Source organism: Petromyzon marinus, chromosome 1 (assembly GCF_048934315.1).
Source record: "Petromyzon marinus isolate PM22_M1 ecotype Great Lakes invasive population chromosome 1, UKy_Petmar_22M1.pri1.0, whole genome shotgun sequence".
Classification (NCBI taxonomy): Eukaryota; Metazoa; Chordata; class Hyperoartia; order Petromyzontiformes; family Petromyzontidae; genus Petromyzon; species Petromyzon marinus.
Window position 1 is genome coordinate 3,505,653 of NC_133667.1, and position 23,845 is coordinate 3,529,497.

At 41.9% G+C, this 23,845-nt stretch overlaps 2 protein-coding genes across 7 annotated transcripts in view; both read left to right on the forward strand.

The window, feature by feature from the left end:
- Window positions 1–1,107, forward strand: part of LOC103091688 (neogenin) — a 267,517-nt gene extending 266,410 nt beyond the window's left edge. For all 4 annotated transcript variants that reach the window (XM_032947567.2, XM_032947655.2, XM_032947737.2 and 1 more), the window contains one exon: window positions 171–1,107. In XM_032947567.2, the coding sequence (XP_032803458.2) occupies window positions 171–257 (87 nt within the window). In that variant the 3' untranslated portion in view covers window positions 258–1,107. The remainder of the gene's footprint in view (window positions 1–170) is intronic.
- A 138-nt stretch (window positions 1,108–1,245) lies between these two features.
- Window positions 1,246–23,845, forward strand: part of LOC116939494 (uncharacterized) — a 28,527-nt gene continuing 5,927 nt past the window's right edge. The window contains exons 1-7 of one of the 3 annotated variants that reach the window (XM_032947972.2): window positions 1,246–2,392; window positions 9,802–9,995; window positions 11,051–11,237; window positions 14,324–14,506; window positions 20,437–20,568; window positions 22,987–23,175; window positions 23,357–23,501. In XM_032947972.2, coding sequence (XP_032803863.2) covers window positions 2,030–2,392; window positions 9,802–9,995; window positions 11,051–11,237; window positions 14,324–14,506; window positions 20,437–20,568; window positions 22,987–23,175; window positions 23,357–23,501 — 1,393 coding nt within the window. In that variant the 5' untranslated portion in view covers window positions 1,246–2,029. The remainder of the gene's footprint in view (window positions 2,393–9,801; window positions 9,996–11,050; window positions 11,238–14,323; window positions 14,507–20,436; window positions 20,569–22,986; window positions 23,176–23,356; window positions 23,502–23,845) is intronic. The other 2 variants (XR_004402433.2, XM_032948064.2) reach the window with 2 other exon arrangements.

Below are 23,845 nucleotides of genomic sequence, written 5' to 3' on the forward strand. Positions count from 1 at the left end.
CCTGATAACATAATTTGCCAAATTTGATAGCACACTTCGCAATCGTATTGCTAATATGAATCCATATCCCTGATTGATGCTACCCATCCTTCAACCTACTTGAGTCTTGACAGGTATTCAATGATATACTAATTTTTCTTATAACTGGACTTTTCTGTGTGTTTCCACAGCAAGACACAACTGATGACCTTAGCCTGGAGATGGCAAGTCTGGAAGGTCTTATGAAGGATCTCAATGCCATCACTTCAGAATTCTAAAACGCAGTATCAAATCATTTTGAGTTTTTGGCTGCTGAGCAGAAATCAACGTTGAAAAACTTTTTCCCTCTCAGTCACACCTGGATTTTGAAAATGTAATTTCTACATGGAACTGGATGATGAAGAACGTTGCAGGGGCTTTGAATTTTTTTTGTATGTTGGGGAAATGGCAATTGGAGTTCATTTTCAAGAGAAAGAACATCTCCTGGATAGATGAGTGGGCTGTATGACTCGAAAAGATTGCTCTCCAAGCTGTGTAGAATAGCAGTTTTCTTGGATTGTAGCGAACCTAGAGAGAATTGTAATATTTTGTTAGTTTTAAGGTCTACTTTGATATTGATGAATACCATAGTTTAACACACTCAGGCTTTACTTAAAAAAAATAGTGCAGAAAGTTGCACACGTCTACAGAGTTTTCTGAAATTAAATAAAACCAAGAGTTCTATGTATTGAAAAATATTATTTCGCCGACGTACATTTTGAAGGTTTTGGAAACGGCTTGTATTACATTGTATGCATTTGATTACCGCAGGATAACTGGAACACTGCGAGACTTTCATGGTACAAAGTCAATGTAGCGCAATCGATATGTTACATGTTTATTTGTGCTAATTTGTCTGAATATTTATACTATTTTTTAAGAACTAAATGAACGTGTCATCTCTTACACATGTTTATACAAACTGAGCTGGACATCAGCCTCTCCTGGGCATTTAATTACTTTGTGCAACTTTGCATATGATTGTTGCTGAAGTTTCATGTATGGAGTTTGGTTATTTATTGTATTTTATTTAAAAAAATGGATTGCAACATTTTCCATGTTTCTTTACATAAAAATATATGAACCAAATTGAATTGGCCTTTTTTTTATTAGAATTTGTAACATTAATCAGCAAGGCATAGTTTAATTAAAAATGTCTTTAAAAAAAAGTGGTTTTGTCTAATATTTAAGTGAACTGTTATATTTTGAGACGCAGATTTAGTCGTGGATTCCAAGGCAACACTTCCAGGTATAAATCTAAGGTATATTTAATTTCCTTGGACTGGGACACACAGTTCGATAAAGGCAGTGTTTATTAACGAATGTGTTGATTTTGTGTTTTGCTTGCATCACTGCCAACACGGCATAAAATAATTTGTTTTTATAGAAACTACAGACTAAGCGAGAAATATAATACCTGAATATAGTGACAGTGCAAAACCAGTATAGTGACAGGAAAATATGAGAGTGCATATACAAAAATGTGTATACTTTAAACACAGTGCATCTGGAAACAGTGCAGAATATAGATATTGATTATATCAGGGCACATTAAGTGGTTTCAAGACAATATGAATTTGAAGGTATCAGATATGGGTATGCCAAAAGGAGCGTGTGTGTTTTTTTTAAGAATTGAAAGGCATTGAAATGTGCACCAAGTGATTTGCTGGGGCCGGTGTAAACAAAACAGCTGCATTGTGGAGCCAGGCTTTTTCAACAATATCACATAACATAGCACAGGTGAATATACTGTATTGTTAGGCGTCGTGCTAAAATGTTTACTGTGTATTTGAAACTCGATGCCCTGACATGGTGACCATGTGCAAACATGGTATGACCAGACAAAGTATTGTAATTGTATCCGTATCATCACACAAGCACCCGCATAACGCTTTATTCGGGCCGTGTTTGCTCATGGTGCATGCACCTTGTATAAAGCAGCACCACAATTCGCATCGTCTTAAAACAACAACAACAACACGTGCTCTCGAGCGCAGGGCAGGGCACCATCATGTCTGACGCGGTGCTGGTGCGCGCGATTGAAGCGGCCGAACAGGGTGACCTGACCAGCCTGCGTGAGCTTCACGCGCAGGGGCTGCTTGCGTCACTGCAAGACGAGCAGCAGCAGCAGCGGCAGCAGGAACGGCGGCAGCAGCAGCAGCAGCAGGCGGCATGGTCCAGCCTCGCCTCACCCGTGCATCACGCGGCGCGCGCGGGGAGCCTCACCGCGCTGCGTTTCTTGGTCGGGGAGGCGCGCCTGAGCGCCAGAATCCGCACCGGCCCGGCACGTGCGAGCCCAGCGCACGACGCGGCTGCACGGGGCCAGCTTGCGTGTCTGCGCTACCTGCTCGAGGACGGGGCCTGCGACAGCGAGGTGAGCGGGACAGCAGCAGAGCTGAGCAGCATGTGAGCAAAGGAGGGCCTCGGAGCCCAAGCTGGGGTTTTTTTTTTGTTTTGGTGCGACTGTGTAGTTTCAAACGTGTATTATCCAATCTGTGTCTCTTGACCTATGTGCTTTGAAGGTCATTAGCCTTGAAACGTCACCACAGTGGTATTGACGAATGTGTTGATTTTTTTTTATTGTACTTGTGCAGCAGTGCAGCATCACCAAAGATTTTGGCAATGAGTCCACACGATTCACGAACACAAGAAGAGCCTCCTCCACCACTCCGTCGGCACATTATGAATATCTAACGTTTTGTCCCAAGCAAAAGTGATTTTGTGAGAACATTCGTGAATACTGCATAGATTTTCGACAAAATTGAAGATACATGATAGAATATGCATTCAGATGAAATAGAAAAGATGTATTTATAGAAATAGATCATTGAGATATATTCATAGTGGAAACAGGGAGCTATGCATTCCGATTACACTGGATATACGATAGGATATGTACTGTGTTTTTATAGGAGTGAGATTGGTGAGAAAGATGCATTTAGAAAATGCATTATAGAAGAGAGAAATATATTCAAATTATAAATAAAAGGAGAGCTGCAACATTAGGGGAAAGCTGTGGCTGCCAATCAGGCTACCCGAGTTCAATTTTCGTCCCATGGCCGACATCAGTGGCCAATTATTGACCTTAGCGTCTGTTGGTTCGGGCCATTTCTTCCCATCCATCACCTGCTATATGCTATTTTTGTTCTGTGTTTTCAAGGCTTTTAATTCCCACCCTCCATGGCATAGGTCTCAAAATAATGTCCGTCCAATATAACTTGCTAACATTGATAATCTATTCATAATAAAGGTTTTTGGGTTAGATCGCGTTATTTAGAAATGTGTCGTAACCCTCCACCACCCGACACGGCCAATCAGCAAAAAAGTGTCACGTTGACAAAAGACAAAATAGTTCACTACTTTAGCCCACCGGTGTTTTGAAGAGTGAATCCACAACATTTACAGTTTGAGTACGACGTTTCGCTGGTAATTACATCCAGCATCATCGGGCAATTCGCCAGAATGGTAAAGCCCTACGTGTTTGTCAAGTCTGCTTAGCGTTGGTTAGTGTATCGTCTTCATGGTTTATGTACACATGTATTGTGGCATATTTTGCCAACAACATTATGTGCCCACTTTTTCCTGTATTTAACGTTGAGCAATTTTATCAGTCCCCATTAGTGGCGATACATTGAAGATGCTTCAATAGTTATTTATTTTTTCAATTATTTTAATTCGCATTATTTCGATTCGACCAACAGATTCAACAGACATAATAACAATGCAATAGTCATTTAATAACTTCATTGTCTATAGCCTCTATCATGCGAATTTCATCCAACAATGCCATACATTCATTATATCTCAGGGCCAAATCTTATTTCTAGCAACTACAAAACAAATGGAACCCCTCGGAAACTAAAAATTAATAAACAAATCAAGAAATGTCATGAAAAAAAGGCACATACAAACAAAAAGTGTTAACAAGATATTCAAAACTATACCATTTGGTTCTTTCGGTAAAGCCACGTCAGTAAAAAAAATAATAAATCGCGACGTTTCGATCGCAACACAAGCGGTCGTCCTTTAGGCGGAAAAAAAATCTAGCAGTGGAACTGCTGAACCAGCGAGAAAGTTGTTACAACAAGGAGGTTATAGATGTGGTGAAGGACGAACACAGCGAGAGAGCAGCTACAACAACAAGGAGGTTATAGATGTGGTGATGGAAGAACACAGCGAGAGAGCAGCTACAACAACAAGGAGGTTATAGATGTGGTGAAGGACGAACACAGCGAGAGAGCAGCTACAACAACAAGGAGGTTATAGATGTGGTGAAGGACGAACACAGCGAGAGAGCAGCTACAACAACAAGGAGGTTATAGATGTGGTGAAGGAAGAACACAGCGAGAGAGCAGCTACAACAACAAGGAGGTTATAGATGTGGTGATGGAAGAACACAGCGAGAGAGCAGCTACAACAACAAGGAGGTTATAGATGTAGTGAAGGAAGAACACAGCGAGAGAGCAGCTACAACAACAAGGAGGTTATAGATGTGGTGAAGGGCGAACACAGCGAGAGAGCAGCTACAACAACAAGGAGGTTATAGATGTGGTGATGGAAGATCACAGCAAGAGAGCAGCTACAACAACAAGGAGGTTATAGATGTGGTGAAGGGCGAACACAGCGAGAGAGCAGCTACAACAACAAGGAGGTTATAGATGTGGTGATGGAAGATCACAGCGAGAGAGCAGCTACAACAACAAGGAGGTTATAGATGTGGTGTAGGAAGATCACAGCGAGAGAGCAGCTACAACAACAAGGAGGTTATAGATGTGGTGATGGAAGAACACAGCGAGAGAGCAGCAACAACAACAAGGAGGTTATAGATGTGGTGAAGGACGAACACAGCGAGAGAGCAGCTACAACAACAAGGAGGTTATAGATGTAGTGAAGGAAGAACACAGCGAGAGAGCAGCTACAACAACAAGGAGGTTATAGATGTGGTGTAGGAAGATCACAGCGAGAGAGCAGCAACAACAACAAGGAGGTTATAGATGTGGTGAAGGAAGAACACAGCGAGAGAGCAGCTACAACAACAAGGAGGTTATAGATGTGGTGTAGGAAGAACACAGCGAGAGAGCAGCTACAACAACAAGGAGGTTATAGATGTGGTGATGGAAGAACACAGCGAGAGAACAGCTACAACAACAAGGAGGTTATAGATGTGGTGTAGGAAGAACACAGCGAGAGAGCAGCTACAGCAACAAGGAGGTTATAGATGTGGTGAAGGACGAACACAGCGAGAGAGCAGCTACAACAACAAGGTTATAGATGTGGCGATGAGCAAGCAGAGGCGGGGTCTGAGCTGGAAAGGAAATCCATCCCCGGACGCAAGCACGTCAGTTGGGGGAGATTAGGGAGATACATTTTATTTTATTTTTCTACCTCCATGACTTTACTGAAATAACCAAAGAGTATGGATTCCTGCGGTCACGAAAGCTTCAAATCAAGATAAGATATTCAAAAATATAAAATAGAGGAGATACATATATTCAGGAGAGATATCATTGACAGAGAAAGGTACTTCTCCATATATATGTGTGTGTCTGTTCAAAATGTTTAGCGTACTTCCCGACATGCAACAAACTGGAAATTTGCCATGTGGGTACTTTCCAGACTGTACAGCATGCAAAAATTTTAAAAATACACTTTTTTTTGGGGGGGGGGGGGGGGGGAGCTCAATAATGTATATATTTTTTGCACGGCAAATGAGCTGTGACGTCAAATCTGTCATGTGACCCGCGCATGTGGAAGCGTAACGCATTGTAGTGTAGTGGTTATCACGCTGCACTATGAACCCGGCGACCGGAATTCGATTCCCGCTCACGGCCACCACCGGTGACGATTATTTGAACCGGTCCTGGGCCTCCCCTAGGTCGACTCAGCCTCAATCGAGTAACTGCTGTGGTGTGTGAACATCGCCACTGGGGAGACAAAGGCGGCCGGGCGTGGTGCTGGCCACCCACCCCCTCGTAGATAATAACTGTAAGCATAATAGAGGTTCTATTAAAAAGAGCTTTTAAGATCAGGTGAATGCTGAGGGTTGCTATTTTTTTTCTAATAGGGAGAGGAGTTGGGTTCTATTTTCTCTTCCATTCAATTCCCTCTATTTTTTTATAGGGCACCAACGCGGATTTTTAAACGTTCTTTTAACGGCGACAGATAGATGGACAATAACTTGATGCGGAATACAGAGAATCCTCACAAAATTTGGAATGTATTAACTATGCCTTGGTCTGTTATGCACTATTGACGCCATTCACAAGACACGAACTTTGGCGGATAATGTCTCGTCAACCAACTCTTCAAAACCCTCGGCAACAGTAACAGCGTGCATTATTTTTCTTAGTTCACCAGCTTAACACAGCACCCCCACGTGTTCACAATCACGGAACACCGAGGCGACTGTTGACGCCAATCATTATCCATGCTTCACTCCCGGATGAGGAGACAACGCAGCAGGCACCAAAGGAACACAATTGGCACTCAGGACTTGGTTGGGGCTTTCATCAACAGCGCTCTGAGCGACTCAAAGCCGCGGCAGTCTTGGGACTATGGTTTTGGTGCTTCCAACAAGCGCTTTGAGCGACTGAAAGCAGCGGCGGTCCCGGATCGCCAATCCCGTACAGCCCCCGTCGACCCCCCCCCCCCCCCTTAAGTAGGGCTGAACGGTTTGGGGAAAATATCTAATTGCGATTTTTCTGACAGATATTGCGATTTGATTTGCGATTATTTTTTTGTTTAGTCAAGCTTCAGTTCAATATTCACTGCGTAATAGATTTAAAAGACGTGATGGAGCATTGCCACGTGATACCATCAACAATATGAGCTGCTCTATATATTCTCATGCAAAGATAAGAACTTAAAAGATGTGAATTGCTTCCAACATGCATTTATAAAAAAAAAATTCAAATAGAACAATCAAACATAGAACAATTGTTAAGTTAAATAAATGTATAATGATAAAAAAAACAATTCCAACAAGAAATATGACTTGTCAAATCGCAAAAAATCGCAGTCCTTGCGATTTGCTAATCGCATTGTTTCAAATTGCGATTTCGATTTGAAATCGATTAATCGTTCAGCCCTACCCCGAAGCCCACGCCCAACTGGCTTGTCCTGACTGACCAACTCGTGCCAGGACCCCACAGTCAAAGGCCAGACTGTGGCGCCTTGGCTTCGGGAGATGGAGGTTTTAGGGGATCCCCTCCCCCCATAACTGCTCACCCCCCCCCCCACCTCATGTAACCTCGGCTCACCCTGGCTAAGCAGCATTCGTCCACACCGTTACAGATCTAGATTTGAAGTTTTCGTGACTGCAGGGATCCATACTATTTGGTTCTTTCTGTAAAGTCACGTAGGCAGAAAATAAATTTAATCACAAATTTAAATTTATTTTATCTTACCTCTTTAACCTCTTACCACGGCAGCTCTTTCCCACTTCAGCAAAAAAATATTGCTGTGGTTTTCCCACCTGATGATGATTGCTTGTGTTGCGATCGAAACGTCGTGATTTAATTTATTTTCATTTTTATACCTACGTGACTTTTCCGAAAGAACCAAAGAGTACCGTTACAGATGTTTTCGGAAGAGATGATATGTACGTATGTTGAACTTTCGCGCACGGTATTTTGCCAACCGTGCGAATTGGTTTTGTTTAACCCAAAACCGATTGAACCATGAACTTTAATCAGTTCGGTCTGTTCCAGATAGGTGTTTTTGTGTCTTTGATCATTAATCAGTTGGTTAAAAAAACTGTTCTAACCATGTCAATTTGCACAATAGCTTGGCCTCACTGTGTTTTGCAGCTTCATGTCCATCAATCTTCCTGAGATCACATGTGTGGTTAATGTTAAATGAAAAATGTAAAAGTTCGGTAGTAAAAATTTTATTTAAAGCTTTCGTGACTGCAGGGATTCATGTTCTTGGTTCTTTCGGTAAAGTCACATGTTTTATATTTGTATTATTTTATTGTTTCCCTTCTACGTGACTTTACTGAAAGAACCAAGAATTAAATTTTGATTTAAAGCTTTCGTGACTGCAGCAATTCATATTCTTAGCTCTTTCGGTAAAGTCACGTTGAAGGGAAACAATGAAATAATAAAATATATATAACACAATAAAAAATCTCACGACGTTTCAACCATAACACAAACGGTCGTCATCAGGTGTGAAAAAAAAACAACGGCAAGAAATATTTGAAAGAAGTGTCGGTTTGCATTAATTTATTTATTTTTAAACGGTGCATTTATTTATAAAAAAACGTCAGCGCCACGCGCAGCGATTTGGCAGTTTGTTTAGATGGACAAGTCCATCTATGTTCTGAAAAGAGGAGGGGGGAGACGAAAAATTAATGTATGCTGTCTGAAAGCCATACATTAATTTTTCGTATCCCCCCTCCTCTTTTCAGAACATAGATGGACTCGTCCTTCTAAACAAACTGCCAAATCGCTGCACGTGGCGCTGACGTTTTTTTTATAAATAAAAACACCGTTTAAAATAAATAAATTAATGCGGACCGACACTTCTTTCAAATATTTCTTGCCGTTGGTTTTTTAACACCTGATGACGACCGTTTGTGTTATGGTCGAAACGTCTTGAGAATTTTTATTGTTTTATATATATTTTATTATTTTATTGTTTCCCTTCAACGTGACTTTACCGAAAGAGCTAAGAATAAGAACCAAGAATTAGTTCGGTAGTAGTCTCTTGCGTTGTGTTTACTCTGGCTCGTCGTTCGGTTTCTTTTGTTCCGCGATGCATTTCCGCTCTTGCACGCCCCTTGCACTCAAGGTAGCTCCAGGAGACAGCGTCGAGTCACACTAACGTCCTTATCACATCATCACCAGTATCATTGGTAACTCAGTCACAACATTCACAATGGATATTAGAGATAGGCGACGTATTCAGAAGGGCTATGGGAAAGGAAATATAGGAGAGATTAATTCAAAAGATATTTATAAGAGTAGGAAAGATGCATTCAGACACAATTAGAGAGATATAGTAGGATATGTATTGTATTCATGGGATATAAATAGCAGGGAGTTGAATTCAGAGGAATGATAAGGGTAATCAGAATACATTATAAACACATTCCTGCGGAGGGAGCTGGTAGGAACGTTGGGTTGCTCGGTCAATGGCCAGGGTCAACGGCGGCACCACTTGGTGAATTCCGCAAATATGCCCGACTGTGAGGGCGGGCACAAGCCGGCGTGAGTAGGTTAAACGTTGAGTTTTATAAGGGCACCACGGGGTGACCAGCCCCTCCCCAGCCAGTCCCTCCCCACCCACCCACCCCCCACCCAGCCCAGCCCCACCCTCCCCACCCAGCCCCTCCACACCCTCCCCTCTCCACCCAGCCCCACCCCTCCCATTTTTGGATGCACGACGGACGGACGGACACAATAATCCCCTGTGGGCTGATGTAACCAGGAGGTTCCTACCAGCAAGATTAGACAATATGTAGATATGTAATCAGTGGAGGCAAGGAATGGTCCTTGTCAGCTTCAAAATCAAGCCCTTAATCCAGACTATGTTTAGGCCGATGACAAGTCCACAGAGGCTCCGCCGGTTTTGGATTTCTTCTGGAACCCGACCTCAATTTTGCAGTATCCACACGTCTGCGCGTGTATGTACTTCGATTCTGCCTCATCTGCCACCATTCTGAGTGAAAACAATGACGTGCATTCGTAAAACACTTCTCTCTACATGTCCTTCATACGGAGCAAATCACTCACTTTCGGTGAATATTCATTGTATGCTTTTAACATGGTGATGTGACAGGAGCGCGATGGTGCAGGCTGCACTGTGTTGCATGTGGCAGCACGGTTTGGCTGTACAGCGGTTGTGAACTGGTTGCTCCAGTCTGGCCGATGTGACCCGCGTGCTGTCACTGAAGCGCGTGCTTTGCCGATACATTACTCAGCTGTACGTGGAGATCCCGATTCTACGAATGCCCTGCTCCAAGCAGCCCCAGAGTAAGTTGGCTGCGTTGGACTTATTAGACCCACGGTGTTTTAAGCAATAAATGCCTACAAATAAATACACCGCTTAAATATTATTTCATTGTAAAATGGCAGAAAGAAAATTATAGCTCAATGTCGTAAGCTTGTAAAATGTGCACGTTTTAAGAAATCAAGCATAACATGCATCTTGTGGTTATAAATGTGTGTTCCATTGGGGTTTCTCAAAATTGTGAAACTTTTATTGGGCCCATTTAGAATACCCACCATCATATAGTAAGCTATCAAGTCAGCTGCCAAGTTAAATAGATCATCAGCACCGACAAATCTGCTGATATATAACAATGCCATTCCCATCAGTGGGCGCTGCACGTGAATCTTTTTGACTATTTGAATATGAAGACCTACATTTTGATTTAAAGCTTTCGTGACTGCAGTAATTCATATTCTTAGCTCTTTCGGTAAAGTCACGTTGAAGAGAAACAATAAAATAATAATATATATAAAACAATAAAAATTCTCACGACGTTTCGACCATAACACAAACGGTCATCATCAGGTGTGAAAACCAACGGCAGGAAACATTTGAAAGAAGTGGCGGTTTGCATTTATTTATTTTTAAAACGGTGTTTGTGTTTATTTTTTTAAAACGTCAGCACCACGGGCAGCGATTTGGCAGTTTGTTTAGAAGGACGAGTCCATCTATGTTCTGAAAAGAGGAGGGAGGAGACGAATTTTTTTAATATATATTTTATTGTTTCCCTTCAACATGACTTTACCGAAAGAGCTAAGAATATGAAGACCTACTTATGAAGATTCTTTTTTTTACTTTTTTTGTAAAGTAGGACACTTAAATTTGCAAGCAGTGGATTTTTGTTCATGGAGGAGGCAGATGAAATTCTACACGTGCTATGATACTGTGGAAGGCCAAGATGGTTAATGGATATGGCGATGAGTTTAGAAACTTAATGGAGAGCTCTACATGACTTGGCTATATGTATTGCACCTGTTCTTGTACTGTGTTTGTGTTCTGTTGTTTTGCAATGTGATCTACTGTTTTGTCCCTGCAGCACAGTTAATGCACGCACACGTGAAGGTGTGACACCTGTTTATTTGGCATGCCAAGAAGGGCATCTTTTCCTTTTACAACGGCTTGTGGAGAAATGGGGAGCTGATGTTACGATACAAAGTGAGGATGGGATGACTCCGCTTCATGCTGCTGCACAAAATGGCCACACTCCGTTGCTTGCCTGGCTGGTAAAGTAACTACATCTGTTTTTATTGTAAAACGTAGCCGTAATATTTTCAACATATAATTTTGTTTGATTATACTTGAATACATATACAGGCAGTCCCCGAGATACTGTCTGACTTATGAACATCCGCACTTCCGAACGAACCCCCATAAGATTTTATTATTTTTAACCGTAACCTCCAGTTGTATTTACAAACTGAACCACAGAACTATTTTGTTCAGAGGAGCGATCCTCCGCGAGATGTAATGAGTCCCAGCATCCCGCGTGATACACACCCCTTCCAACAAGCCAGTATCAGGACTCAAGGAAAGTGAAAATATGTTTTATTTTTATTTTAATATTACTTTCATTTAGGTTTTATTTAAATTGTCTTTCTTACAGTATTACAGTAACACTCAATTTGTGTCTCCCCCTTATAGGTAATTTTGCACAAACGTCGTCACTTAATTTAGTCCATTACCTTATTTGCGTAGCCTCAAACCATATGTCTCGGACAGAATCTGTCTTTTTGCCTCAGCCTTTGCCTCTACCCTGTACATTTTTTTATTATTTACGTCGTTATATTCATCGCACATTTCAGGAACGCATTCCCGATGTACATTCTCTCATTATTTATGCTTGTAATAATGCTTGCCTTTTTTGTTGGACCATAACAACGACCATATGTACAATTAAATATTGAGTTCTGAGATATGAACAAATCGACTTATGAACAGGTCTCAGGAACATATCCCGTGCATAAGTCAAGGACTGCCTGTAAACCACCTTGAAATATGTTGTCCGTTACAAAATGCCAGAAAGCAGCGTTGAGAGGTTTATGTGGCGATGCAGCACCGTGCCAATGTGCCCTCGTCGAAAATGGAGTTAAAATCCTAGTCAGAGGATGAACTCAACCAATCTCCTCTCTGGTATCAATGCCTATCGTTTCAATGAAAAGACGTGGAACTGTGACATTTCCACCCCTGATTCAGGCCCACCAATGTGAAGATAAGCATAGCCAAATGTTGGTTTGAGCAGGGAAATGCTCTGGGCCCAATTCATTATGGGATTGTTTTTTCTGGAAATTTTGATGGCAGACATTTTAGGTTGGCACGATTCGGACACAGATTGTGACCGCAGTTCGCCACCAAATTTACGTGACTTGAATTGAGCAGAATTATTTTAAGAGACGTAGAAAAGGGACATAAAAACTGTAATCTAATTGTCATGTAGGATCAAACACAAGCTTTACATATTCGGCCCGATTGTTGGAGAGGTTCACAGTTCGATTTCAGCGGACGTCCTAATCAATCATAAAATACTGCGCAGGGTCTATTTCACAGTGACTTTGTGACGCCATTAACAAGAATTGGCCATTTGTGTACTGGTGTCATGGTCCAAAAACGTTGCCTGATCCTCCTGAAAAAGAATCATGAGGCTCGGTGGAGTTGTAATGGGAAAATAATGTACATATGCATTTAGGAATACAAGCATGTTTTGCTTAATGAGCGAGATACGTTCCACGAAAATTGCCCAGTAAACGATCGTTTTTCCATTGACTCCCCATGTTAAAATCAGAGATACGTTTCAGCCCCAAAAGTGGCCACTTTTAGACAACTTAGTTAACATGAGAAACAAAAAGTACAGTATAAATTTGCAATATACATGAAATTTAACACCACACATGAAGAACTACAGTGCGAGAGCCTCCGTATAGCCACATATTTGAAATCACTCACACACACACTCTCTCTACACTCAATCACACAGCCCTCTCTACACTCTGTCTCATACATACCTCGCTCTCTCAAAGACAAATATCCCCCGTATAGCCTTAACAGACTGTTGGGCCAAGTGCTGTTAGCGAGCACCTATGAAGGCCTGTATGGGTGGCCAGCATCACGCCCGGCCACCTTTGTCTCACTAGTGGCGATATTTACTCACCGCACCAGATACTAATTTGAGTCCAAGTCGTCCCAGGGGAGACCCAGGACCCTATCAGATAACAATCGTCATTGGTTGATTTAAAGCTTTCGTGACTGCAGTAATTCATATTCTTAGTTCTTTCGGTAAAGTCACGGTGTATTTTGTGTGTATTTTTTTAATACACCGTTTTTAATACACCGTTTAAAAATAAATAAATTAATGCGAACCGACACACCTGAAGACGACTGTTTGTGTTATGGTCGAAACGTCGTGAGAATTTTTATTGTTTTATATATATTTTATTATTTTGTTGTTTCCCTTCAACGTGACTTTACCGAAAGAACTAAGCATATAATCGTCACTGGTGTTGGCCGTCAGCAGGAATCTAACTCGGATCACTGGGTGGTTCATAGCGTGGTGTGTCAACCATTGCACCATTGCGCCATCGCTCCCCACACCCACCCATTGGTGGTGCCACCACGAGTCCCCCTCCCTGAATCACGCACTTATGAAGTACAGCACAGAAGAATGGTAAACAAACTACTGCGGGCCGTGGTGCGGCCCCCTGTCACCACGGGACGCATTCGATTGATCGGTCTCCGTTCGTTACGCGAACATTTTCTCGTTTTATGAAAAAAACTGGGCTAAATTTAACTTGCTCGTTTTCGCAAATTCTCGTTTAAGTAACGCTCGTCAAGCGAGACATGCCTTTATATGTAAATAAAAGTCAAATACCCATCCATGGGCATTTATATATGACGTTTTGAATTGTAGAGCCCCAAGAGGTGTTACATACTATTGCACAAGGTTTCTTTTTAAGAAAGACGAAAGGAAGTTTCCATTCTTCTTTGGTTCTTTCGGTAAAGTCACGTAGAATGAGAATAAAATAATAAGTTGATAAAATAAAATAACGCAATAATATTCTATTATCAATTTATTATTTTATTCTCATTCTACGTGACTTTACCGAAAGAACCAAAGAAGATGAATCCTTGCAGTCACGAAAGATTTAAATCGAAGTTTCCATTGCTGAGCGACTCCCTGACCCCACTCCCTCTCTCCCATAGGTCTCTCTCTACAGCCAGGTGCTCTCACCCTCTCATATTGCTTTACTTTATGATACTTTCTATGATGTACGATATGTTGCGTGATGTATTCTTAATTTGCAATACATTCCTGCAGACAGAATTCACGGTCCTCAATCTTAATCATGTGGACGGAGATGGCGTAAGCCCACTGCACTTTGCTGCAGGAGGAGGACATTGCTCAACAATGGACTGGCTCCTTGCTCACGGTGCTAAGAACCAGGTGGACCTCACGGGATGCTACCCACTTCATGATGCCGCAGATAATGGACACATTAAGGTAAATGTACATGTAATGAGGGCACCACGGTGTTGAGATTTTGACTACCTCGCCTGGTGTGCAGGAGGTCGTGGGTTTGATCCCCACCTGGACGCCTGTATACTCGAAGTATGCATGTTCTCCCGGTGGTCGCATGGATATTTCTCCGGGGCCACATTTAGAAACATGCATTTAGAGTATTTGGCTGCTATAAATGTCCGCATGATAAGCCACTTCGTTGAGCTATTATTTGTGGCCAGATCACTTCTGAAAAAGAGCTATATAGGTCAGTGGGGCTTACCTGGTAAAATAAAATAGTAGTTAGTAATCTAAAGAGGATCAGACATACATTTTGAATCGTCACAATACAACAACCACCATTTTTCACTAAGTGGTGGTCACATTACCATGGCACTTGTGCCAGGCTACATTCACTTTAAGGCCACGTTCAGTGTCGACGGCTCACTGGCAGGAGGTCAAGGGACAGACCGAGATGCCTTGGGTTGACTGACTGAGATGACTGGCAGATGTCCACCTGTGCCCCATACTGTGCCAACTTGCTGTGTTTTAGCCGCCTGGCGCTCCTCTCATTTTTCTGAGCATCGCTCGTCTGCCCTGCGCTGTTGTTGGAGAGTGACTCCCTCCAACTTCCCAGTAGCGTCCTTCATGAGCCTCTTCCAAAGAAGCCGATCTTGACACTGCTGGTACTAGTCATTGGCAAGTCCACTCAGCTCCATTTCCTTTTGGACCACATCAGTCCATCTCTTCTTTAGCCCGTGTCGCACCCATTTAGCCCCCTCTATCTGGCCACACAAAATCTGTTTGGGCATACGGTGGTTGAACATGCAAGATAAATGACCTAGCCAACACAACCATGTCTGCCGGAGGAGCTCACCGATAGGACTGTGTCAAGATCTTTGAAGGATTTGCTCACACAATCCAGCCTGGTTAAACCCAGGATGGATTATAGGCGGGCCAGCCTGAATGTTTCTAACCGTCACAGATGTTCCATTATGGGGTCCACGTTTCGCACGCATATAGGAGGGAGGGCATGACTCTGGACCAACAAGACCCGAAGCTACGTATGGAGTGACAGACCAGGTAGCTTTTACACAGCGTTACGCAGCCGATGAAAAGATAATAACACTCGAGTGATTAGGAGTGAGATCTCTGCTGTCAAACCACAGCTGGCCATAAGCACACTGCCCAGTTATGGAAACCTCTCTACTCCATCTCTGAGTGAACAAAAAATCACCAGATCATCAGCATGCATAATATGGTTGACCAATAGGGAGCCATCCCTCGACCGCACCTGAACATCGATTAGCCTCGCATTGTATCTGTACAATATGGAAATTACTCTGGTACAGTCATGGAGGACTTCCAAACTACGTGGTAGAAAAAAGATGTTACATAATATAGGGGCGAGAGTACATCCCTGCGCACCAAAGGTGAACAGGGAATGGCTCTGACTCCTAGCCAGGTAAATTTACCCGGGTCTTCCCACCACCATGAAGGTCCTTAATGATTGTGAGAAGCGAGTCAGGGCCTCCAAAAGCAGGCAAGCTATTCATGGTATCATATGCGTTGACTTCGTCAATAAAGCAGAGATGTGGGTTCTGTTGGAATTCCCTATACCTCTTTTATAGCAGACAGACAGAGACTATGGCATCCGTGCACGACTGCCCTAACCTGAAACAACATTAGGGCTCTGCAATCCTCTCCTCAGCATGCCTGGCCAGGCCATGTTGAATAATCCTTGCCAGGACCTTTCCTGGCACACTGAGGAAGGGGATGCAGGTGTAGCTGTTAGTCTATGCGGCCCCCCTTCTTAAAGAAGGAGATCACCAGTGCATCCTTCCATTCCTGCAGAACCCATCCAGTGGTCCAGACTGTTGTTATGTCATAAAGGGCAGTTTGCATACAAACTCCACCTTGCCTCAGCAGTGCGCTTGGGAGGTCATCTCTGCTTGGCACTTTTCCTGGACTCAGACTCTGGAATGCCTTCCGTACTTCCTCAACTGATGGCACCTCAGCCAGTCACTCACAGGGGGCACCACAGCCCCAGCAGGGTCATCCCCATCTTGCCTCATGTTTTCTGGGCGAAGGGATTTCCTCTCCCTCAAGAACTCACAGAAATGCTCAACAAATCTGTAAACCTGTTGCTGATGGTCAGAGAACGGATCACCATTATTTTCCCTTAGGATGGTAATAGGTGTGGTGCTGCAAGTTACGTTTTTGATGGAATTAAATCGTGAATTGTGATCACGGGCTACTGAGGCAGATTCCATCTCCTTGGCAACCCACGACCACCGCTCATCCTTGTCGCGCTGCATGCCTCTCTGAACTTCCTAGTGAAGGCTGTGGTAAGCCGCCTCATTCTTTGACATGGGATGCTGCAGACGTTGGGAGTGGGCCTGTCACTTTTTTTCAGCTAGCTGGAACACCTCCTCTGTCAGCCAGGGTCTCTGCGGAGGTTTGGACTGTATACCCAAAGTAGGCATTGCAACTGCATGAGCTACAGTCGTATACCCAACCTATTTCGCCTCGGCATCAGGAGGAAGGGGGGAAGATGCCAACCCCAGCTGCAAGTAATCATTAAATTCTCGCTTGCCACTTTTATCAGTAAAGTCACGTAGGTATAAAATAAAATATTTGAAGATATAGATTCGAATCAAATAGCACAACTATTAAAATACATTGCAAGAGTATATAATAAACTAACCAGATTTAAAACAAATCTGAGTGATATTTGGCACAGTACGCAAAATGCAAAGACTAATATCTGGTACTAAAGATTAATTACTGAAACTATTTGCAGAAGATGTGTACCGGATTAATTTATCTTGTGGCCAATGCCATGTTGGTCTGATGGGACAAATTATCAGCACAAGACTAAAATAACTCCAAACAAATATTAAATATTCACAGACACAACTGTCAGCAGTTGCAGAACATGCGTGCCAACAAAGACATTCAATTCAATTTGATAATGTTGATGTTTTGTGTGAAAGTAATTGTTACCGGCCAAGACAAATGAGATAATCTATTGAAATTGAAATAAATAAAAAATATATTTCGTTCTGATAGCGACAGGCTTAGTGCTGCTTGGAAGCGGATTATCAAGTAATAAACTGTTTAATTGCATATCTATGTAGGTCATCATATGCTGATTAACTGTGACTAATCCAGCCAGTAATATGGACCGCATAATCTCAGATCAACATAATGTTGAACTTCTTTACACCGTGCATAGCCAACTGTGCTAATTGAAGGTGCAGGAAGAGACGATAAACTAAATATGAAAGCATTCGACTGGATGTTGATTAACTGTGAGCAACCCAATCAATAAAAGGTACTGAATATTCTCTGCATATTATCAGAACATTATGTATGTATGTTGAACTTCTTTCGCACCGTGAGTGACCAACCGTGCTAATCGGAGGTGCGGGGAGGGACAACAGACTAAACACTGTGAATAAAAAAAACAATAATATGTACTTTATATTATCAGATTAATATGATCCATTGTAATTTATTTAACTACATTAACCTCCTCTGGTCTACGCACCTGATAGGCTGACAGTGATGACCTTTACTCTATTTAAGGCCGAAACAGGAATAATTCTTAACAATTCTGAATAATCGCCTGATGAAGCTGGTTCTAATCACCAGCAAAACATTGTACGCAAATTGTAAATCGTGTGCGTTTACTCTCTAACACACCGGTGTGCTGAAGTAGTAACTAATTGGCACGTTTAGTTTGTGACAACCCTTACTAATCGACTGTGTTGGATGATGGCGGGTTTCACAACCCAATTTATATTAATGCGATCTAACCCCAAAAAAAACATTATGGATAATATTGTTGACGAAAGCCTACGTGTTAAACTGAGCCACGGCAGTGTTACCATCCAGCACCATCGAGGAGGAAGGGAGATGTTTATTCAGGACATCACAATACACCAACGTGAGCTCATGCATATCAAATTCAACAAGCGAATACCAGTCCTTCATAGCTTTTTTCCCAAACTTTTATTTAGCAACAATGCCCGACACCACTTGCCATATTTAAGAATTTTCTTATTGTTTACGTATATTTAATTAACACAGAGTCATTGTGCAGAGGGAGATAAAAAGATGTAGTTACTAAACAACAACATACCTCCAATGCCACGCAGCCCCAACACCATTACAACTCTACCTAGGTCCGAAATAAGTTAATAAGACTATGTAGATACATTTTTAGGAATGTATTCCATGTAATTATGTTACGGAAATGTAATTGTCAGGAAATATGACTGAGAATAGCCGCCTCCTCTCATAATCAAACTGTGCATCGTATTAAGCCCAGAAATTACCTGCTCAAGCCACTGCTGTTAGGAAGGGGCTCCACTTTAATCCACCATATGCGAGCTTTACGTTCGGGTTACTGTGGTATTGCTGACTTATACTGCCACGCCGGGAGAGCGACTCGAATTGGTTACCTCTAGATTACACCATGCCACCATCCGATTTTATTATATTTCTGTAAATATCAGTATATTAAAACTGCCAGTACGCTTTGTTAAAAATAGTCATTTATAGACGATGTTATATTTTTCTCAAAGACAGTTTTTCATTGTCAACAGGAATGGATCATAAATGATCATTTTTATTACATAAATTGTAAAGTAATGTGACATAGGAATAGGTTTTACCCTTTTAACTGGCACAAAAACTGACACCTTTATTCAAGGCATCATGTTTGCAATGACCACAACACAAGCAGTCAAAATGCAAACAAAAAAGACAACTCTGATAATAATATGCACTGTCCTTGAATTTGATTGGTCCACACCCGAGACAGCTTTTCCTATATCTTGTTTCTGGCAAAGGAGGTCTCATAATAATAATGTGACATAGTTTAACATGTAGGCTTTCGCGACCAATATCATCCATAATATAGGTTTGTTGGGTCAGATCGCGTAAATATAAATGTGTCGTTAAACCCGCCACCACCCGACACAGCCAATTAGTAAGGTTTGTCACGTAAGCAGAACGTGCCAATTCAAGGTGTGGAGACAGATTTATCTTTAATTCATTAAAACCCAAGTTTAGTTTTTTATGATGAATACGTTTTTTTTAAAATTCCAGGGTTAAACCATGGATTTATGATTGCCATCTGTTTGTTGTACTATTTTGGGAGTGAAGTTAAATTCTACCTTAAATAATTTTGGTTTTGCATATTACAGAGATATGCAACTAATTTCTAGGTTCCTTAGCCGTTCCAGAATGTTCATTCATTGTAGCTAACCTGGGAAGGTGTACATTGTTATGCTAATAACCAATTCAGGGGCGCTGCGATGTAAAACTGTCTTGCTGGGTCGAGCTAATCTACTGGCATCGGAGCAACCATCGGACATTCCTCAGAGGAAACCTCGGATTAAAACCCGACTGCCAGGCGACCCAACGTCAGGACATTACGTGTGTGTGCGATGTGTGTGTGTTTATTCAGTGTGGGGGTCAGGGGGGAGGTCGTGGCACCTGCAGAGTGGCTTCGAGGCCGTGGCACCACAAAAGCAGGTTGCATCAACAATATAATATGTTCAAACTTTGGACCGGTATAAATCTTCAATGTAATTGCTGGGATCAAACCTTTACGGTTTCACCTTGCAATACGGATGTTGAGGGTGGTGAATGGCGTTAATCGGATCTGTGACAGCTGGCCATAGAGTGCTCATTCTGATTATGCTCCAATATATACTGTACCGTCCAGTAAAACACACACTTAATGCACAGCAAGTTCTGGTATACCACAGTGCTACATTCTGTGTAGTTTTTGCAAATGCATTATGCAAAGGTATGTGAAGGTATTTACAAAAGTTAACTTGAATACTCCAACACTACTAACAAGGACACATTCTCGTCCTACACTTGTGTTTCAATGAATGTTGTAATTTTCCCAACAGTGTTGTGAAATTTTGCTGATGCATGAAGCTGATGTAAATGCAAAAGACTCTTGGGGATATACACCTGTGGATTTAGCTGAAGAAAATGGACACACGGAATGTGTCGAATACCTGCTCTTTCAAAGGCACAACGTGAGTGAAACATGTCCAAGCTCCCTCTCCTAGCAGAAACATGCAGACTATACAAAATACATGAACATTCCAAATAATAAACCGAGTATATCTAACGATTTGAGATACTGGTAAACCAGTGCTTAACTCTCATGAATTCATGCTTTAACCCTGGACACCATTCAAAATTAGTTTTTTTTTATCTCGAGAGATATTCCAGGTGAAATATTTTGAGAAATAGTGGAATATTCTGAGTTACATTTTTAGTTGAGAGTTGACAGCACATCATCCCTTTGGGTCTTGGTGAAATATAACCACTTTGTGGTAAGGTCAGCAACACTTATCTTTTCTGAAAAGTTTACCTTGGCATGAGAATGTGGAACTTGTACCGCTGGCTTAGGGCCTTGAACAGGACATCTGTGCACTTGGTTACTCAATCTTGGTAAATTACTGCGAATGAGCTGCGACGTTGCTGGGAACACATGAAAATGTTCTGTGAGTCACTGTATCTCCATCTATAGAAGAGCACTTGATTAATTGATTCATACGTTCAGTGCCACCACAATGTTATGACTTTGCTATAACTGTTGATATGATAAAATTATTTAGACTCAAACCAAAATAATATTTGTTCATTTTAAAAACGGTGTTTTCAAAGTTTAAGGCAGTGATTATAATCATTATAATCATTATTAGATCGGCCCCTATGTATCTCCTATCATAGTCATCAGTGGGAATTTGGAATGTGTATCTAGGTATAACATGTGCATTCTTATTATTTTGTATGGCAGATGCAGAGCAACAACTACGATTTCATATTTAGGTAGTCAAGCCAGATAACCGCGTCAGGAGCAGCGGTGTCTAATGCTGTGATGGCTCCTTTGTATTTGTGGATTGGGCAGCGCGTCATTATATGTTGTATGGTGTGTTCTGGATGACCACAGTTGCACACTGGAGAGTTTTACATTTGTGCATCAGGTATCCGGATCTGCCATGGCTTGAATAGATGCGGTTTAGGGTGGACCACAAGGTGTTTGTTTGTGAGTTCTTTAGAACTCCATTCAGCATTCTCCAGGCTTTATTGGGGTTGAAATTCGCATTAAGGTTAAGCGCATGGGTCCAAAATGGCTTGCGTCACTTCAAGCAATGACGAGGGATGTTCTTACACGTACATATTACTCAGGGTGGGTAATTTAATGGGCTACGGACACTATTTTTGGAGAATGCAGGTGTTAACTTTGGTGTCAAAATATCCGTGTTTGAGGAAGAGGTAATGCCCTTGTTCTTGTACGGATCTGAGAGCTGAATTTTAACAAACGTATATAAAACATCTTGCTATGGACTGCAGGTACATGAAGGTGATGCTATGAATTTCCATGGCAGGATATGGTAGCAGCCTAGAAGGTCATACTCGAAACATGGAAATAAAATGCGTTTGGTGAGACATGCGTGGGATGGAGGAACTCACTAAGACGGACATCACAATAAGCATACATAAGTTGGTGACCAAGGAGGGGGATGCTGTAAGAGCAGATATCGAAGGGATCTAGTGGAGAAAAAAAGGGGGCATTAACAATGGTCATGGAGACCCTTTTTAGCTTCACTTCAATTCTAAAAAGGTAATAAACAAAGCTAACATTGAAATTAAGCCACAGAGCACGAATTATGCCTATGGGCAAGGCCCCATGCCTCCGCATCACCTGAAAATAACAGTTTCTGTCACTCAAGGCCACTTAACACTGAGAGGGGGTGTCCAGCTGCCATGAACACAGGAACCAGCAGTCCATTTTACACTGCCACTGAATATGTTAATTTCATCATTAGACGATGACGATGCATGCTTGTAATCCAGCACTGTGGAGCCGAGAGTTGGTGGATTGTTGTGAAACTCCCTTCCTGTGGACGTCGAGGTGGAAACCCTGGCTCGCCGAGAGAAAATTATACAGTAAAGTGTGGACTATATCATCGATCCCAACTTCATGATATCGTGTTTCCCTCTCGAATATTTTTTTCCGGGTGCTCCATCTTCCTTCCATATTTAATTTTTATTTTATTATTTTATTATTTCCCTTCTACGTGACTTTACTGAAAGAACCAAGAATATGAATCCCTGCAGTCACGAAAGCTTTAAATCAAAATGTAAACTGGTTACTATTATTATGAACACAGGCCCAGGGTGGTTGACACAATTTGAACGAGTCAGTCCCGGCAAATGATTACCTCACGTAGATTACTTTATATATTTTATACGAATATATATTTTCATATTATAAAACAGTCTTGCATTGTAATGTGTGGGCCGCACATCGATACCATTTGTGATGTATTGGTAAAAAAAAAAGTACTGATAAAAAGCGTTGCAGCACTTTTTTAATTCCAGTGTATAAAGCATTACGCAACAACACCCTGCTCCACGTTTAACGTCTTAACTTTTGTTAGTCATGTGAACAGGGTGCAACAAATCGGAAACCAGGCCGGAGAGTGACGTTTAAACTGACCGAGGGAGATGAAATTCCAGGAAGTGAAATGGACGACTATGAAGCTGCCGAGCTTCCAAAGCTCTCCGATCTGCTAGTGGCAGCAGATACTGACGTGGAGTCAAGCATTGACATTCCAGAGCCTGAAAGTGTAAGTGACATTGTGCACATTCTGCCGCATAAACCACCACGCGCAAGCCAATTCCATGAGCATAAATGTTTTTTGTTCACCCATCACTTTATAACCTTTGGATGATTAAGGTCTCACATCTGGATGTATTCTCTTACGCCAACTTAATATGATTGGTACAACTCTTTTTTTTTATATATAGGAGGGAGAAAGAGACTTTGATGTCATCAGCATTACAGCAGAGGAACATTCATATGTACCACCACAGGCACCGCCTCCACCATCTCATCCACAAATAAATAGATATGATGGTGCCAGCCTCTATAAAACGCTGCCGTGCAAGTCAGGTGAGTGTCTGGCGTTGCTCTACATATAAGTATATCTATGCTCCACAAAGCAGAGTAACGCACAAAGTCATACACCAGATTTCACATCACTGTTCGGTGAATTAATGATGAAGGAATACAGCAAGTCCGTATTTAATGCGGTAGATGCATTCCTGAAAAGTTCCACGTGAAGCAAAACATGCATTAAGCGAAAACTATTTCCCTATAAGGGGCCGTCCATTAATGACGTCACGCACCTAGGGGGTGGGTCAGACGTTTGTGACGATGTGTGACGAGGGGGGGGGGTGAGAAATGTGACGTCACATCAAAATGCGCAACTTTAAATAAAAATAGACAACACGTTC